Source organism: Trachypithecus francoisi, unplaced genomic scaffold (assembly GCF_009764315.1).
Source record: "Trachypithecus francoisi isolate TF-2019V2 unplaced genomic scaffold, Tfra_2.0 Lachesis_group3, whole genome shotgun sequence".
Lineage (NCBI taxonomy): Eukaryota > Metazoa > Chordata > Mammalia > Primates > Cercopithecidae > Trachypithecus > Trachypithecus francoisi.
The window spans coordinates 151,708,039-151,726,731 of record NW_022681468.1 but is presented as its reverse complement, the minus strand read 5'-3'; the positions used below and the strand labels follow the sequence as shown (position 1 = coordinate 151,726,731).

General features: G+C 43.7%; 1 protein-coding gene and 1 long non-coding RNA gene across 5 annotated transcripts in view; one reads left to right on the top strand and one right to left on the bottom strand.

Annotated features, from left to right (window-relative positions):
* Positions 1-18,693, bottom strand: part of LOC117070890 — a 749,288-nt gene that overhangs the window by 6,717 nt on the left and 723,878 nt on the right. For all 4 annotated transcript variants that reach the window (XR_004432091.1, XR_004432090.1, XR_004432092.1 and 1 more), the window contains one exon: positions 14,368-14,486. This is a non-coding gene — a long non-coding RNA (uncharacterized LOC117070890). The remainder of the gene's footprint in view (positions 1-14,367; positions 14,487-18,693) is intronic.
* LOC117070888 (putative uncharacterized protein encoded by LINC02694) lies at positions 4,336-8,665 on the top strand. Its single transcript, XM_033190616.1, is given in 2 exon segments — positions 4,336-5,517; positions 6,935-8,665. Coding segments are annotated over 2 exon segments (546 nt in total). The 5' UTR covers positions 4,336-5,381; the 3' UTR covers positions 7,345-8,665.

Here is an 18,693-nt window from a genome sequence, read left to right as displayed (position 1 = left end):
GAGGTTATTGACTAAACGAATAAATTTACTAGATGTTTTACTGAAACCCAAGACAATCCTGATTCTTATGTTTAGCTGTTAATTTCAACCACCTTCCAAATTTCAAACCTGGTCTTCTTCTCCAGTTTTGTATTTTTGAACCTGGCAATTAATTACTAGATGATGTTCTTCTTTTTCATGTAGGGATTCTGATGAATAGGAAAAAAAAAATCAAGATACCATTTCATAACCTTAACAAACTACCTTTAATAGTTGAAAACAATCTAGAAACCCGCTGATCTGATTCAAATAACTCCCACTTATCTGTTGGTCTCTCCTCACTCTTAGCTTCTATTGGCTGCCTCAGAGTTGAACTTGGTTTGACTTTCAGCTCTGCTGCTTTCTGTATGATTATATCACATAGAATGCTCTCAGCTTCAAGTAATAAAAAAATCGAACAAAAACCGGCCACATCAAACTGTTAACTCACTTAACATAGAAAGTCCAGGGGAGCAGTTTCAGGGTTGGGTAATTCATCTGTTCAATAATATCTTTTTTTTTTTTTTTTTTTTTAAGACAGTCTTGCTCTGTCGCCCAGGCTGGAGTGCAGTGGCAGGATCTCAGCTCACTGCAACCTCTGCCTCCTGGGTTCAAGAGATTCTCCTGTCTCAGTCTCCTGGGTAGCTGGGATTACAGGTGCCTGCCACCACACACGGCTAATTTTTGTATCTTTTTAGTAGAGATGGGGTTTCACCATGTTGGCTAGGCTGGTCTTGAATTCCTGACCTCAGGTGATCTGCCTGCCTCGGCCTTGAAAAGTGCTGGGATTATAGGCGTGAGCCACCGAGCGAGCTCGGTCCAGTAATATCTTAAGTAGCTGGGCTTTCCCCTTCTTTTTCCCTTGCCGACTTTAGTGTGCTGGCTTTTGTTCTCCAGATGGTATCCACAGTTCTAGGCATCACCTCGGGGTGCAGCACAGCCTGTTTCATCAACACTATATGTTTGTGTTTCAAAGAAAGGAATTTTGCTTTCCCAGAACCCTGCAGAACACTCTCCCTCCATGCTAATGAGAATGGAAATTGTCGTGAGTAGTTTAGGTTGGGCCATCCCAGTCCTGGCTGCACTTCTGAATCACTGGGGAGCTTTATAAAACGACTGAGGCCTAGACTTACTCCGGATAAGCTGATTTAACTAGACTGGGATGGTTCTAATGGGCAGCCAGTGCTGAGACCACTGGTGTAGTTTAATCACATTCCCTTACCTTGGTGGCAAGCGGCTCAGCCTTCCCTGAGCACGGCCCACCTGGTGCCTTTAAAAATTAGGGCTCTAATACTGGCAGGAGGTCCAGAGGGATGGTAATCCGGCAGTCAGACAAGCACGTTTCTATAACCAGCCAACTATAATTTGAGTCTTTACTTTTTTGCCTGGAAAATAGGAATGATAATATGTGACTTGCAAGGTATGCCTGCAGGGGTTGCAGCTCAGAAAACTCTGGAATGGGTCAGGGAGAATTCAATCTTAGCTGTTTCTCAGATCTCCAGAGTTCACAGAGATACCATTTTGTCTTTCCCCCACCCTTTTTTTTTTTTTCTCTTCTGGGGCTTCCCTCTTTCTGACTCAGGACAAGGCCTTGGGGTCGGGTGGTGGCAGGGAGAAGGTTCCAGGTGACTTCTCACTGTGCTTCTAAAGCAGCATCATTCACAGTAGTTAAGATATGAAAACAATGTAAATGTCCATTGACAGATGACTGGATAAAGAAAATGTGGCGTGTGTGTGTGTGTGACACGCAATGGAATATTATTTAGCCTTAAAAAGGAAGAAATCCTGCCATTTGTGAAAACATGGATTAACCTGGAGGATATTATGTTAAGTGAAAGGTACCAGACACAGAACAACAAATATCATATGATATCTCATATATGAGGAATCCAAAAATAATCAAAACAGAGAGTAGGTTGGCAGTCACCAAAGGGACCAGGGGGAGATGTAGGTCAAAGGGTACAAAGTTGCAGTTATGTAGGATGAATAAGTCTTGAAATCTAATGCACGGCACAAGGACTATATAACATTATATTATATACAGATGCTTCTCTGACGTAGCCTTATTGAAGCATGCTGAATGTATATTACTTTCACACTGTCATAATGCTGAAACATCTTAAGTCAAACCGTCATTAAGTCAAGGACCATCTGTACTGGAAATTTGCTTAGAGAGTAGATTTTAGGTGTTCTTACCACACACCCTAAAAAAGGTAACTCTGAGATGATGATATGTTAATTGACTTGACTGTAGTAATTATTTCACTGTGTGTATCAAAATATCATGTTGTACACCTTAAATATATACAATAAAGCAAACATACCCTGACATGGCCAAATAACTAAGTAAATATATGTTTTATCCCCTTCATCTCCAACTGGCTTTATATCTCACTATCCAGCAAGGGGAGGAAAACCAGGCAGCTTTTCTGGCCCTCTTGTCCTGGACTCCCTAATAGTTACTCTTGGGGCCGGAACCCAGTGTCTTGGTTCTCAGAGGTTTTCATGGAAGCTCTCTGAAAATAAGATTTCTCCAAAGGGTTTCTATCACGGGCTTGCAGGGCCGTAGTTATTTTACACATCAGTGCTCTTTTTCCCTGGGTGGGGAGGGAATGACGTAACACAGTCATGTACATCGGAGACTCGAGCCTGGCTGCCTGGTCCTGCCCTCTCCATCAGAGCCCTTGATCCCTTGGGATTTTCCCCCAGAGTCCAGTTTTTTGTCTTTCTCCCCCCAATTTGACCTCCTCTGGGGATTCCCAGCCCATCAAACATGTATGTCTGAATATGTGTTTCCACACTGCATTCGCTGCCCACCACGTGCCAGATACCACCTGAACCTTGAGAACACAGCAGTGAACAAAATTGGCAAGGGCCCTGCTCCCATGGAGCTCACACTTGTGTAGGGTGACACCAGAAAGTAAACAATAAGCAAACCAGACCTAACATCAAGTCAGACAATGATAAGAAAATAAGAGGGGAAGGTGGGATAGTGAACCCTTGGGGTGGGTGGGCTACTCCAGAGGGGGCATCGGGCATCATCACCTCTAAGGGGAGACATTTGAACTGAGGCCTGAACAGTGAGAGGGGCCCAGCCACAAAGAAGCTGGAGGAGGAATGTTTCAGACAGAGGCAACAGTGAGTAAGGCCTCCAAGGTAGAAATAAACTTGGGGTGTTGGAAGAACAGCGAGAAGGTTGGTGGGCTGGAGTAGAGCAGAGTAGGGTCCAAGTTCATTTTAACAGCACACGTGGAACTTAGGCCAATTCCAGGACATGACTGGACACTTATGTTAAGGCTTCCTAAAAGATAGTGTAACAGTTGGGAAGTTACCAGATGTTCTGTGCTGGAAGCCTTGTCTTCCCAGAACACATGAGGCTCTCCCAGTGATGGCATTACCTGCTTGCCTGAAACCATCTCACCTTCAACTTTAAGGACAGAGACATCCAGTTTAATGTCACCGTGGTCTGATTCATTGTGATTCCGTTATTTAAAAACTATGAATCTTTATTTCCATTACAGCCATAGAAGTTTTTCCCGACATTCCAAGAGCTGTCTTCCACTCTAAACCAAGAAGAGCTAACAGAGCTACGTGTTCTCTGCATTGCTGGGTAGTGCATGATACTACAAACACTCTCAACCAATGAGCTCTCTCCTCAGTTGAGGATGTTCTACAATGTGGGACTTTGTTTTTACTACTGATTTTGTGTGCTCAAAATTGTCAGCCTAGGTCCCCAGTAAAGAGATTGGGTCTATGACCTGGGCTAGTCTCAATGAAAAGGAAAAGGGAATGCACTGCTATTTCCCAAAAGTTGGGTGGTTGAGATGATGTAGGCAGTTTTGAGGTGGAGCAGAATTGTGGGGGAGGGGTGCAGGGAGTCAAGGATTCTTCCACTCTGGGTTGGGAATCTGCAATCCCTTTGATGTAATAGCTTGCCTGATGTTTGAACTATTAAATTGTTTCTGGGGTTCAGACTGTAGTACCCACTGAGGCAGAAATGTGGAAACTTGGTAGGAAAACATAAAGATGACTGTGTGTTGGATACTTCAAGAAGGTACAAGGTCCTCCCCAGGGAACTTTTGCTAAAAGCGGATCAGGAAGAAGAGGCGAATTATATAACTTTGGTTCAGAAGCCACATCTACCTGTAATCAGCCATCGGAGGCTGAGGAAGGTCAAATTATCTTGTGTCTTCCTTATCATCATCATCACTATTAGCAGCAGCAGTAGCAATAGCAGTAGCAGCAGAGTTCTATGTCACACTCTATTACTAAAGCTAAAGATTGCATGTAATTATAGATATTTATTATTCTGGTAATTGTCATGGTGATCTTTGCAGAAAGACCTGAGAGGAAAACTCCCTCCTAGTCATACCTGGAGGCCAATGTCCTTAAACAGAAAACTGGGGTCATACCCTGTAAAACCTACCAGACCAAGTAATCCAGAGCTGGGATGGGGGCAGGATCTCTTTAGAGTAAGACTTGTCTTCCAAGCCACCTAACTGTCATCTGGAGCTTGTCACTGCTGACAAGTTTCTTCCTTGCTGCCAGCTTGTTCCGTATCACTCAGGGTTATCATCAGTAACTTAGCCCTAAGAGAGGTACAGGAAAGATTTAAAAAAGGAATGCTATGTTGGTGGGGAATCATTCTCTAAAAGTCTGCCTTGCCAGGAAATTTTAAGTGGTAGGAGCAGAAGTGACAACCACAGCTGGCACTTTGGGTTTTGTGGTGTGAAGCAAAGGCTTTTTAACTGAGAGAGGACTGGTGCCCATTCCTGGTGGCAGCTTCTGCCACTGGAAGCCTGGTTGGCCTGAATGCGATGCTGTGATGGGGACTGTGGATCCCAGCTGTCACAACCTGGCGTCCAGATCTGGATTCTAGAGCAGAGGGAGGGAAGGCAGAACACCCTACCAGCACACTCATGTTTGGAGACTGGCCTAGAGCAAAGAGCCTGAGTTGCTGTTGGCCAAACGTTGGCCTGTGCTTGTCAGACTGGGCTGAAGACTTCCTCCCTGGTCTATCCTTCACCTCTTATGCCATGGTTTTGGGAAGCACTGTGCTCAGCCGGCTGAATTGCTTCTTGTGTGTGTGACTAGGGTGCCAGCCAGGTCAGGAATGTCCAGGACTGGAAGAAACGCAGGGGCAGGACAACAGCACAGGCTGATGAGGAGGCTGCCCCACCGGGAGCTCTGCTGAAGGCTGCAGCCTCTCTGCTGAGAGTCAACCACTGTGCTGACTCACCATCCTTGTGGTTGAGAACCCATCAGCCAATTGGCAGCTCTGATGAACACTGGAGCTGCAAAATATAGGCCCGGGAACCTCAGCCGGAAGGGATTTCAGTTAGTGACAGGTTTTCTATTCTTATATGGAACTACAAGGGGGCCAAGAGGACCTGGGCATTTCCCTCTCTAGTCCCCAGAAGGACCATGAAACCAGGCCAGGAAGCAAGGCTAAGGGCAGGAGCAGTGTCTGTCTCCAGGGGTCTGTTTGGACTGCTTTAAGTCCTACCTTGCTCTGTTTGTTTTTTTCTGCTATGGCTGAACCTGGATCTAGCAGGGTCACCATCTCAGTCCCCTGGTGAGCTTAGCTCCTGCCTCCCAGAGATCTGGAATGACCTTACTCAGACACCTCCAGCAATTTCAGACTGGGGCTCCAGCCTGTATAAGTCAGGGGCAAGGACTGGGGAGGCAAGAGGGTTAAGGGAGTGAGAGGTGAGAGTTACAATCCACACTGTATTTTATGTCAACAGCATCCCCTGGAGTACTGCAAAGCTCTAAGTCAGATGTCCCAGTAGCGGGCAACACCCATCCTAGACTTTCTCCCCTGCCTGATGATCCTTCTAGCAACATCAAATCAGCACGTAGCCCTGTACTTGGCCATTAAGGTAGTAAATAAATGCCTGGTGAGTGTATAATAGTTTGGTAGATAGAAAGATGCCCACCCCCACGCCGACCCAAAGATGTTCACATTCTCATTCCCAGAACCTGTGAATATGCTATCTTAATAGCAAACAAGATTTTGCAAGTGTGGTTAACGTTAAGGATCTTGAGATAAAGAGATTATCCTGGATTATCCAAATGGGCCCAATCTAATCCTAAAAAGCAGACAGCCTTCCCTGGGTGCAGTCAGAGACAGAAATGCATCTAGGGGAAATGGGGTCAAAGAGAGGGCCATGAGAGAAGGATTCCATGCCCTGTGGCTGGTTCTGAGAGGTAGGGACTCTACATAAGGACAGAGCAAATGTCTTCTAGGAGTTCAGGGTGACCCCAGTTAGCAACCAGAAAGGACCTCAGTCTTACAATCCCACGGAACTGTCAAGACCAGAATGAGCCAAGATAAAGACTCACCCTGAGAGCTGCCTCTAAGGAATGCTGTCCTGCCGAGACATTGATTTCAGTCCTACGAGACCCATAGGACTTCTGGCCCATAGAACTAAATGATAGTCAGTGTGTGTTTTAAGCTGTTAAAGTTTTAGTAATTTATTAAAGTAGCAACTGATAATTAATACAAATGGCTGTAAAATGGAATGTATTTTGTAACTGAACATAATTTTCTTGCCTCTGGTGTCCCTAGTTTCCTTGGTGGTTGCCAGTGGTAGGGAAGTCCTTTTCCATGGTTAGCTGTGTGCTAGCGATGGGAAGGGCATCCTTTCTCTGGTCCCAAGTGCTTCTTGGCACCCTGGGTTTACTTTTCTGCTGACGTCCCCTGGTATAGGTGTTGCTAGAGGCTGGCCTTTTTAGGAAGCACATAGAACTCCCTGCTGCTTCAAAGTCAGTCAGGGGCTCCATCCCAGGCAGGTGCTCCAGACCCATTCCATTTATTAATCATCTATTCTGTATAAGAAACTTGATGAATTTTATTTCCTTTAATTCTAACAACTATATGAAGTAGGTAATGTTATCCCCATTTTACAGGGAGGAAAGCTGAGGCTCAGAGCAAGTGAACATCTCACCCAGGGTCACTAACAAGAGCTCAGGGATTGGAACCCAGGAGAAGATGCTTCCCTTCTCTTCTCCACGAGTCCTTTTAGGGCTGGCAAGTTGACGCAAGCTGCAGCTCATGCCTTCAGACCATGCTGGGTCCAAGGAAATGCATGGATCTCCTCCATTACAAAGTTTGACTCCAAGAGAAGCTCAGAAGTGGCTTCCAGCCCCTCCTACCTGACTGTGCCCCGCCCTTCACCACTTCCTGTCTTCCTGCCGCCCAGTGGCAGATGTGTCTGTGGGGGCTGCTACCTGGGAAAGTCCACCAGGGGGAGTGCATGGCAATCTCTCCTCTCAGATCCTCTGGGGGTTCCTTTCCCCACCCAAACTAGGCCTGGAGGTTGATGTCGGTGTGGTGTGGAAGATGTTGGGGAGAAGCTGCAGGTGCCTTCTTACTAGCTCTTCCTTAACATTTGTCTCTCCCTCTCCTTGTTAGTCTGTTTTATAACTCACACTCCAGCAGGGGGGAAGTAAAGGAGCTTATCCCGTTCACAGATCCTGTAACCCGTGGTGGTTATTACCTCATAGCTGGTGCAGTGTCCTTTGAGCCTGGCAGTTTGGTTTAGATTCAAGTGTCTATTCTTTGCAGTCTTTCTGGGGTTGGTAGCAGAGAAAGAGAAAACAGGTAATTCGATTACTTAGGTTCTTCGTGTGCAAAAGTTAAAGCCCTACCACAAACGTATGACTGGGTGTTATATTGTAATAACCTGGACACCGCCAAGACAACTTCCTTGGGGCTTTTGTGTCCTCAGGCCCACCCGAAGGTTCTCTTCTCAGTCATGTGGGATGGATTTACTTCGTCCCTGGCTTGCTCTGGGCCTCAGTTTTCCTATTCTAGGGCAGAAGAAATCTGGGTCATTAAAAAAAAAAAAAAACAAACAAAAACAAAAACAAAAAAACACTCCTGATAGAAGTCGGTTGATGCTTTCGACCTGCAGCCTCCTTAAGGTTAATAGTCCAAGTAATTTCCCCAGGGGCCCTGGCTGGCCTATTGCGAGTGGACCCATGAAGTGTCTGGATTTGCTGTGATGGGAGCCACCTCAGCTGTCTGTAGAGATAAGCCCTGCCCCTCGTTCCTACTTTGAGCTTGAAAAGTCCCTTTCCAACTTTGGAATGGGAACTATAAAGGGGTTCCTTCTGGGGTTACTCAGAAGAGGAGAACCATGCAGTCTTGGCTGACAGATATCTGAGGTTGGTCACCCGGCACATTACCAGTGGCTCAGCCATGACCTTACCAGGGACTCAGCAGTGACCAGCCTGCAACCATCCTGCCTTTCCCCAGGGGGCTGGGCTCCAGCCGTGGAGGGCAGACTGGAGACTCCTTTGCCTTTCAATACTGTCTGGCCTGTCTCGGGTCCTGCACATCTTTCCTCTACTGATTTTGTGGCTGTGGTTAACTTAGCTAACCTTTCAGTGAAATAATGTCTAGTGGCATTCCTTTACATTTTCCATGTGCTGTTTTTTCCATAATTCAATTTTCTTCAGGGCTGAGTTTGGGTCTTCATTTTTCCACCCAAAGGCCTAGTTAAGCTTCACCTTGTGCTCCAACTTGCCTGCCCCAGACTTCTTGGATGGACATTGTTAATCTGGTCATATTGAGAGTGAAACTGCCACCTAGTGGTCACTGGAGGTGTGCCTGCCTTTTCATGAGTTCTCTTGCTACTCGTTACCGGAAACATCAGTTGATGGTTTTCTTCTAAACTAACTCAGAAGCTGTGAAGTGAACCAGACCAAACAATGTATCCGCTTCAAATCCATATTGTAAAGAGTTTTAATATAAAGAAATATTTTCAAATCAAAATAAATAATGAAGCAACAATCAGATAGACAGGTACTCCTTTGCCCAACTGGAACACATTTTTTTTTCTTTGACTCAATTTCAATTCAAATGAAGTCCTACAAAGACAGAACAAATCAACTAACAAACAGCCCAACAAAAACACCTGAACCAAACAGCCTAGCAAAAAGTGGAATGGTCATTTTCATTTATCCAACACAAATGTACTTAGTGCTGGGTTGGTTCTGGTAGGCACCCAAGTGTTCAGTGGGTACCCGAGCAGCTCATTATGATACAACGTGGCAACTTAAAATCAGGTGAAGGAATGCAGTGGGAGAAAACAAAGAGGACTTGCTAACTCTGCAGAGCAGTGACATTTGAGCAGACTTGTCAAGGAAGACTAGATTTAGTCAGGCAGGAGGGATAGAGGGCAGGGAGGGAATTCTACCCCACTAAGGAAGAGCGTGTGCAAGGCCTAGGGGAATGGGAGAGAAGAATGAATTTAGGTGTCTGGAAGAGGTTGTCATAATAGGTTTCCTGTTGCCGTAACAGAATACTACAGAATGGGTCATTTATAATGAAGAGAAATTCATTTAGCGTATGGTTTTGGAGGCTGGGGAGTCCAAGAGCATGGTGCTGTCCTCTGGGGAGGGTTATCCTATGGCAGGGAGGCAGAAGGGCAAGAGAGGGAGTGTGAGAAAGAGAGACAGAGACAGAGAGGGAGGGAGGGAGGAAAAGGGGGCCAGACTCCCAAGATCGCTCACTCACTTCTGTGATGACAGCATGAGTCTATTCACAAAGGCAGAGCCCTCAGGATCTCATCACCTCTTACAGGCCCCATCTCCCAAAACTGTAACAACAGCAATTAAATTTCAACAAGAGTTTTGGTGAGGACACTGGAACCATAGCAGATGTGTAGTATGACTGAAAAATATCATTAAGTCTAAAGCCTTGTAATACATTAATTAACCACCTATTTTATATATTTATTGGCTACCTATCTTATTCAAAGTAGATATAACAAAGGTATGAGATATGGGGAAAAATTTAAGATGACATGGAGGTATGTTGAAAAGATGTCAGTTCTTCCCAAATTAGTCTACAGATTCAAAACAAGCCCAATAAAAATCCCAGCAGGTTTTTTCTTTTGTGGAAATTGACAAGCTATTTCTAAAATGTATTTAGAAATGTAGAGCCAAGAATAGCCCAACTATCTTAAAAAAGATCAAAACTGGAAGATTCATACTACTACATACCAAGAACTTTAATAAAACTAAACGAATTAATTGTTGGGAAACTGGCAACAATTAAAACAATTAAAACTGAACAATTAAACAACAATTAAAACTGAATGTACATACACATACATATATTTAATAGAGATTTATACTAGATTGTTCAACACAATGGTATTAATAGCTATAAATGGTGACTATCCAAAAGCCCTTCAACCCTGTGGTGTCTTTGTACAACGGGATTCTGTATAGCAATGAAAATGAATGATTAACAATTACAACACTCTGGATGCATTTCACAAATATTACATTAAGAAAAAGAAGCCAGGCCGGGCGCGGTGGCTCAAGCCTGTAATCCCAGCACTTTGGGAGGCCGAGACGGGCGGATCACGAGGTCAGGAGATCGAGTCCATCCTGGCTAACACGGTGAAACCCCGTCTCTACTAAAAAAAATACAAAAATCTAGCCGGGCGAGGTGGCGGGCGCCTGTAGTCCCAGCTACTGCGGAGGCTGAGGCAGGAGAATGGCGTAAACCCGGGAGGCAGAGCTTGCAGTGAGCTGAGATCCGGCCACTGCACTCCAGCCCGGGCGACAGAGCGAGACTCCGTCTCAAAAAAAAAAAAAAAAAAAAAAAAAAAAGCCAGATTCAAGAGAATATGCATTGTCCAATTCCATTTATATAAAATACAAAAATGGCTCCAAACCAGGTCTTACTCTGTCACCGAGGGTGGAGTACAGTGGCGTAATCACAGCTCACTGCACCCTCAAATTCCCAGGCTCAAGGATCTTCTTACCTCAGCCTTCTGAGTAGCTGGAACTATTGGAGCATGCCACCACACCCACCTAATATTTTTAAAACATTTTTTTGTACAGATGGGATCTCCCTATGTTGCCCAGGCTGGTCTCAAACTCCTGTACTCAAGTGATCCTCCTGCCTCAACCTCCCAAAGTGCTGGGATTACAGGCATCAGTCACTGCACGCAGCATAAAAAATGGCCAAAATTAATATTTGTAGATTCATTGTACTAGCAGCTCTAACTCTTTATCTCTTACAATCCATGCCCTCTGCCATATGACTGCAGCTCCTTTCACTGAAGATGTGGAGTGTATTTCCCCAGCAGGGTCAGGACTGTGGTGAGACAATGAAGGCAATTTCCTCAGCCTTAAAATTAAGGAAGCACCAAAATCCTCAGTAATCAAGAAAAATAATATTTAATGCAATGTTTTTGAAAAATCAAAATTAATTCAAGAAAAATCCATTGTGGACAAAATGTCAACATTTCAATAAAGACAGGAGCTGGCCCTGCACTTGCATGACTCAATTTAGTAGCCTCACTCTACTAGCCTCAATCACTCTACTAGCCTCACTCTAATCCTGGCTCTGTCAAACCCTCTCTTGAATAAAGAGGATGCCTGTATATTTGTTTGTTCTCTTTTTTTTTTTTTTTTTTTTTTGAGGCGGAGTCTCGCTCTGTCGCCCGGACTGGAGTGCAGTGGCCGGATCTCAGCTCACTGCAAGCTCCGTCTCCCGGGTTTACGCCATTCTCCTGCCTCAGCCTCCCGAGTAGCTGGGACTACAGGCGCCCGCCGCCTCGCCCGGCTAGTTTTTGTATTTTTAGTAGAGACGGGGTTTCACCGTGTTCACCAGGATGGTCTCGATCTCCTGACCTCGTGATCCGCCCGTCTCAGCCTCCCAAAGTGCTGGGATTACAGGCTTGAGCCACCGCGCCCGGCCTATTTGTTTGTTCTCTTATTCTCTGCTATCACCATGGCCATGCTCTGGCTAGCCTGCTGGAGGCAAGCAGTTCCCAACCCCCTAGATGCAAGAGAAAGCCTGTGGGGGATCTGTCACAGTGGTGGGAAAAGCTATAGGGAAAGGACGTAAACCTTCTGAAAGGTTGGAGGCTCCTGCAGAGCCCAGGGGTAGAATAGCTGAAGGCAGCTGTTCTATAACCCTGAGGCAGAGGGCAAGGAGTAGGTACAAGGGAGTGTAGGGAAATTTGTCTTAAACAGACTTGTTTACTTATGTTGACCAGCAACTGACCTTTGATCATCCCCACACCTGTCATTCCCTGGAAGGTGAACAATAAATGTTAATTGCCTACAGATTGTGTTGACTCCAGGTTTTCGGCATTGTGCCTGCACTGAATAAAAGCAAGCAGCTCCAGCTTCTCCAGGCTGCTGTCTGGCCACGAGAGCCAGGCAGTCACCTAGCTGCTCTTACACTGGGTACCTGTGTCTGAGTACTCATTTCATCCATTGGCCAGGGTATGCAGGACAGACCTGACAAGAGCCCAGCCAATATGAATCGACTTGCCTACCCAACCACCCCGGGTGAGTGAGTGATAAAATACTGAAGTTTTGTGATTGTTTGTTATGCAGCAAGAGCCAAATGATGCACTGGACTATGTAGTTAAGGGTCAGGATAGAGGCTGCTTTGGGGAGAAGAGGCATGAAGTGGGCTTCTGAGGTGCTGCTGAGTTCTGTTTCTTAACCTGGGTGCTAATTACACAGTTGTATTCAGTTTGTAAAAATTTTATGTTTATGACCTGTACACTTTTCCATATTTTTATTTGAAAAAAAAAATTTTTAAAGGCTGGGTGACGTGGCTCCTACTATTTTTTTCAAGGACAACTTACTGAGATAAGGTGTATAAAATAAAAGCAACAAGCACCAGAGACTGAAATCAAAATCCAGAATACATTGAATTTGAAACAATATTCAGAAAATCTTTGAAAATACTTATTTTGGGCTCTATCTGCAACTATTTACGTGAAACCACTTAGAATTATTTAGGCCATTATTTTTAAATTCTGTTAGGCTTGACACAATCACAGCATAAGAATATTCTCTGAACCAGTATTTCATTTGGTTTGGGATTTTGTTGAATTCATCTTTACATGTGGCTTTACATTGGCATCATTTCAATACAAATGAGACTAATGTAAATTATTATGGTGGTTATTTTTCAACCACATGATACTGCTAATGTCAGTAGGCTTGGCTTTTCTTTTCTTTTTTTTTTTTTTTTTTTTAGTGGAGTCTCCCTCTGTTGCCCAGCCTGGAGTGCAATGGCACAATCTTGGCTCACTGCAATCTCTGCCTCCCGGGTTCAAGTGATTCTCGTGCCTCAGCCTTCCAAGTAATTGAGATTACAGGCGCCACCACCACGCCTGGCTAATTTTTGTATTTTTAATAGAGACAGGATTTTACCATGTTGGCCAGGCTGGTTTCGAACTCCTGACCTCAGGTGATCCACCCACCTTGGCCTCCCAAAGTGCTAGAATTACAGGTGTGAGCCACTGTGCCTGGCTGGCTTGGCTTTTCTATGCACAGAGATTAGATGTAACTATCATTCAGCATCAATCCAGGAGCAATTTATTATCCATCCATCCATCCAGTCAATCAAGTATCATCTCATGCCTGATGGGAAGAAGCTGGCATCTAATCAGAACGGTGAGTTTCTTGCTATGGATTCCTTCTTTTTCTAGCTGTCTAGAATTGACTCTGAAGTGGATGGGAAGAGCCTGTCATCAATTTGATGTCAGAGAAAGTTCTGTTTTAAGAATTGAGACAAAAAGGGGAAAAGACATAGCTAAATTATAGCATTTGTGCTGTCTTCCTCCATCTCCCAAAGGAATAACTTGCTTTTCAGAAAGACATGCAAACATGTACGAGTTCTCTGGGGGAAAACGACTTCTATCTAGCACCAGATTGGCTCCCTGCCCAGGTGTTTCCTATGCATCTGGGCCTGGCAGTGCCATGCCCCACTTACCGCGGCAGATGAGGGGCAGGAATGGTGCCAAGGACTTGAATTACAGGAACTCATCTAATCTTTGTAACCCGTCTATGGGGAGGCACTGTCGTTATCTACTCTTTACAAACGAGGACCCTGAAGCACAGAGATGTTGAGTCACCTGTCTAAAGTTGCACAGCTAGAACCTCACAGAGCTCATATTGAGCCTGGCTGTGTGGCTCGGGGGCTGTGCTCTTATCACCAAAACTTGTTTTCAATTCAAGTTGCCAATTCCAAAGGAGCTGTGAGAAATCCTCTTGTAGAAGAAAAAAATTATTTTTACAAGCAGAGCTACCTCTCCCTAATTTATAGCTGATATAAATCAAATTTTTAGATCCATCAGGCTTGTAGGATAGGGCATTCCTAAGTATGAACTTATGAGATTATTTTGAAATGAATGACTTAAAATTATCTTTTAATGTAAGTACTTTAAACGTCTACTTACACTGTCCCATTTTGACTGCTTCACACAGTAAGTCTGGTGTTTTTTACTCACTGTTAATTTCATAAGTCCATGTCTCAGTTACAGGTAAAGGCCCTTTAGAATCGAATCAGCTTACCTGTTTTTTCTTTTTTTTAAGTTGTGGTACCCAGCATCAATGGTAATCAGTAGGTGCTCAGAGTAGGTGCTTATTGATGAACAGGACTGAAGTAAAATGCTTCCAGTTTAGCAGAGATTCTGGAGTAAACGGGATAAAATGAAAATGATGTTTTGTTAAATTGACTGGCAGGACACATGTAAATTACAAGGAAAACAATTTTATTGACAGGCAAACAAAAAAATTGTATATTTGGTTATAAAAATTCTCGTAATGAAAATTCTTTATCTGTTTTGCCCCCTTCTGTATTCCCTCAATGTAATGGTCCTCCTCCTCCTCTTGTCCTCCCCTAACAGCCTGAGGAAAACTCATAGACAATTTCAATAGATCACCTATCACATGAGCCGCCTGGACTGTCAGGACATCTAGCTTTCAGGAGGCCATGGTTTCCATTTTCTTAGAATCGGTTTCTTTACTTCTGGGACCCTCACAGAACTGCCGCCGATGCACATCACTGCCTTTTGTTGTTGTCAGAAGGGGAAGTGGTGAGGATTTCAGGCAGATGGAGGGAAATCTAGAGGCTATGGTACGTCCTGTAATCCTTGACCAGGCGAGAAGGTATTTCTGGGGAGACCAACCCTGGCTCACAGTCCTCCCTCAGTCACGGCTGAGGAATCACAGCCAAAAGGATTCTTGAAGGTACTGGCGACAACAGTATTTTTCTAGCTCTGGATAATCTGTCATTAGGGACTGTACTTTCTATTAAAGTGCTGGTTTTAATCAAAGTGGCAACACATTCTTGCTCCTGAACCAAACCGGTCAGCAGCTTCTTTCAAGAATTCAGCTAACATTTATGAGCTTCCATTGTGGACAAAATCCAATTCTAGGTGTTTCAGGGCTTGGGAAATTGAGGGTGCAGACTTGTTCCCCGGTGCATGGAGGGCACTAGGAGTCAGGATACGCATCACAGTCAGCTTTAACATTGTCATGTGTGGACTCTGATGAGGGATGTGAGAGCAAGAAAAAGACAAAGGTTGGGGATGGACTAATTGTGACTAAGGGACTATATAGGGATCCTTCTCCTGGAAATGAGATTGAGTCACCCTGAAGAAAACGTGCTTTCAAGTCCCGTCTTAGCTTTGGCATTGTTAATTCACATCCAAATTTGCTGCAGATGCATTTAATTAAGTTTCCAGTCTCCAGTCTTTCTCCACTAGAAACTTGGTAGCCCACTGCCACAATTTATGTTCCCAAGTCATCCAGACGGTTCTTGAGCCTGCAAGGGGTTCCTCCTTTGTGTAACGGTATGCACCCCATTCCCCATTATCCAAGACAATTTTCTTCCTGGGTTCAGAGTTTAACATTAAAATGATCCTTTCATAGTTCATATAGAAAGGTTTTGGAAAGAAAGCAATCATGGATTATACAGTAATCTCTTTGTATTCTAGAGGGTGGGTTTCAGCATACCCTCTACCCCAAGGTTACAAAAATTTGAGGATGTACAAGTCCCTAATAGAACATAACATATTTTCACATAAGCTATACAATCCTCCCATATATTTTAAATCTCTAGATTCCTTATAATACCTAATACAATGTAAATACTCTGCGAACAGTTGTTAACACTGTTGATTTTTTTATTTTAATATTGCTATTCCTAATCTTTTTTTTGGAATATTTTTGATTTGCTGTTGGCTGAATCCTCAGATGTGAAACCCGTGGATATGGAGGACTGACTATATAAATTGGGCTATTTCTTCATTTGGCAATGATGTACCCAAAAGAATATCTTAACTGTAACCAAACTTGTAGTAAAAAATGCTGACCTTTGATGACCTGGAACTGACCCCACACTTCTTGTAAGCAGTGCAAGACTGGCAAGGATTTAATTGTTTTCCTTTCAATAAGATACAGCTGTGATCTTCCAGCGGCTTCCAATTGTGAGCCTACAGACTGATTGCAATTAGAATCACCTGGGGGAGAATTTGACCCTGAAGTTTTTTTGGTTTCCAGCTGTAGCGATTCTGTGGCAGAACTAGAAGGGCTTGGAAACCTAGGTTCAAAAAGCTCCCCAAGGGATTCTGTGTGAACCGACTTGGAAAACAATTGTTGAAGGTACTATATGATTGACAGGTAAAGATCTGGTCATTAGTGATACTGGATTAAACTCTGACATGACCTCAGTTTCAAGGCTGTGCTCACTCAAGTGACTCACTGCTCATGTAGGGGAGAAAAAGGATAGCTTGATGGGCAGAACCGAGTGGTGATCCCAAAGGCGATTGGGAACACTTGGTGTGTTCTACATGGGAGAGTATTTTCTGTGCTTATGACCCATTGTTAAAGTGAGATTTGGGGAACTGGCATAAATCCTTTTTGCATATCGAGTACAACTTCCTGCAACAACACCTTATTAATTGCCTATCTGTCCCCATTCGTTGTTACCCAAAATATATAATATTAAGTGATATTAGAGAAAAACCATCTTGGTTGCCATCTTTCTACATCCCTCTTTTCACTTTTCCATGTTCCCTTTTGTTTTTTTGTAATTTTTTTCAACTTTTTTTAGCTACAGGGGTCACATGTGCAGATTTGCTACATGAGTATGTTGCACCCACGTTGTGAGTGGAGTACCCAGTAGGGGTACGTGTTTTCAGCCCACGTGTTGTCTCTCCCTCCCCTCTCTAGTAATCCAGTGTTTATTCTAATGTGTATGTCCATCTTTTTATAGTCTATAGCCATAATTTATACTTTACTTTTAGTATTCTACTAGAAGTATTTTTGCATTTTTACAAAGGATTTTTTCAATTTCTCTTTGAAACCTGCATGTTCTTGCTAGCTTTTAGCGTATCTGGGTTTATGCCACACTGATGAAATCTAATACTTGGTACAAATCAACATCCTGGGGGTTGCTGGGAAGGCCACATGCACACTTTTATATTTTAGGTATAGTTGATTGACCATCGATGGCTTGGTGTGCTTTAATGGCCTGAAAGTCACTCTTCAGAAGTGCTCAGCTTTTCTTTTGATGCTCAGTGCAACACCCAAGAATGACCAGGAGATGGTGCTGTGGATCAACTTTTCTCCCCCATTGAGCAGTGCAGGTGGTTTTCAGATAACCCAAGATGATGAGATTAAAGCTTTCCTTCCTTATTTTCCCAGGGAGGCTAATAAACCGCTCAAATTTGCAAACTAAGTAAATTATTTAAAATAAAAAATTTAACTTTAGGGATAAAGGTTGACGAACTGACTTTGAACATTGCTCTAAAGCCATCAGATCTGAACTTGACAGAGAGCTTGAGCTTGGAGGAGGTGTAGTTGGTTGAATGTTTACTAGCAACTTTCTGCTCTTAATAAAGAGGTCAGAGAAAGCCCTTGAGGAAGACTGAAGACCAGTCTGAGACTTCCTGCTGCCCTCAGAGCAGCACAGAGAAGTGATTTACAATACAAATGGAATTCTAAGAAATGCATATATTTTATGCTGTCCTTGGCTTAATCATGAAAATGTTAGGCAAAAGACGCTATCTGTGAAATTAGCATAAGGAGAATATCTGATGCCAGGGGTCACAGGATTTTGCCCAAGTCCTTTGTGATGGCTAAGCAGTTGGCTCCTTTACCTAGGCCTTTGGAGATAATGCTAACAGACTGGTTTTCCTCTTGTGTATTTATAACCTCTTGTGTTTGTAGTTAGAATGTGGCCTGCTGGAATGGATTTTCTTTCCTATTTGCATGTAAATAACATGACCATGACCCTGTAAATTTCCCACAAGCAGTTTTAGAAATACAGTGGTGTTATCCCAGAGGTGGGGGCGCTGCGTCACTCCTAAGAGTGTCTAAGCCAATTAACTCAGTTGGTTTGATTATGGGCCCTAAGACATCCAAGGTCACAGTAACCATCTGTGCCAAGATCAGTAAAGTTAGAAAAGAGAGAGCCTATGTATTCCAGGCACCAAGAGGAATGTGCTGTAACACAGGCAAAGTGTGGTTCTGGTAACATGGAAAGTTATTGGTAACGTGGAAAAATATAATTGGTGTGGCTCAGTAGTATCTCTCAGTGTTTAACAGGGAAGGCGCTCAATGATGTCATCCTCAGCGGTAGAACCATTTATGTTTATAGAGATCTTCGTAAGAATAAAGTTGTGTGAACTCATGGTTCCTGACTCAGTTTTATTTATGTGACTCTTTACACTACAACTTGTGTCTCTTAAGATTTTTCTCTTTTGTTTAGCTTTTTTTTTTTCCCACGACAGACAATTATGAAGAAATGGAAAGATACCTTTGCTTATTGATGTAATCAGGGAAGGGTGTAAAATTCAGTGGTGATTCTCCCACTGGGGAGCCTCTACCAGC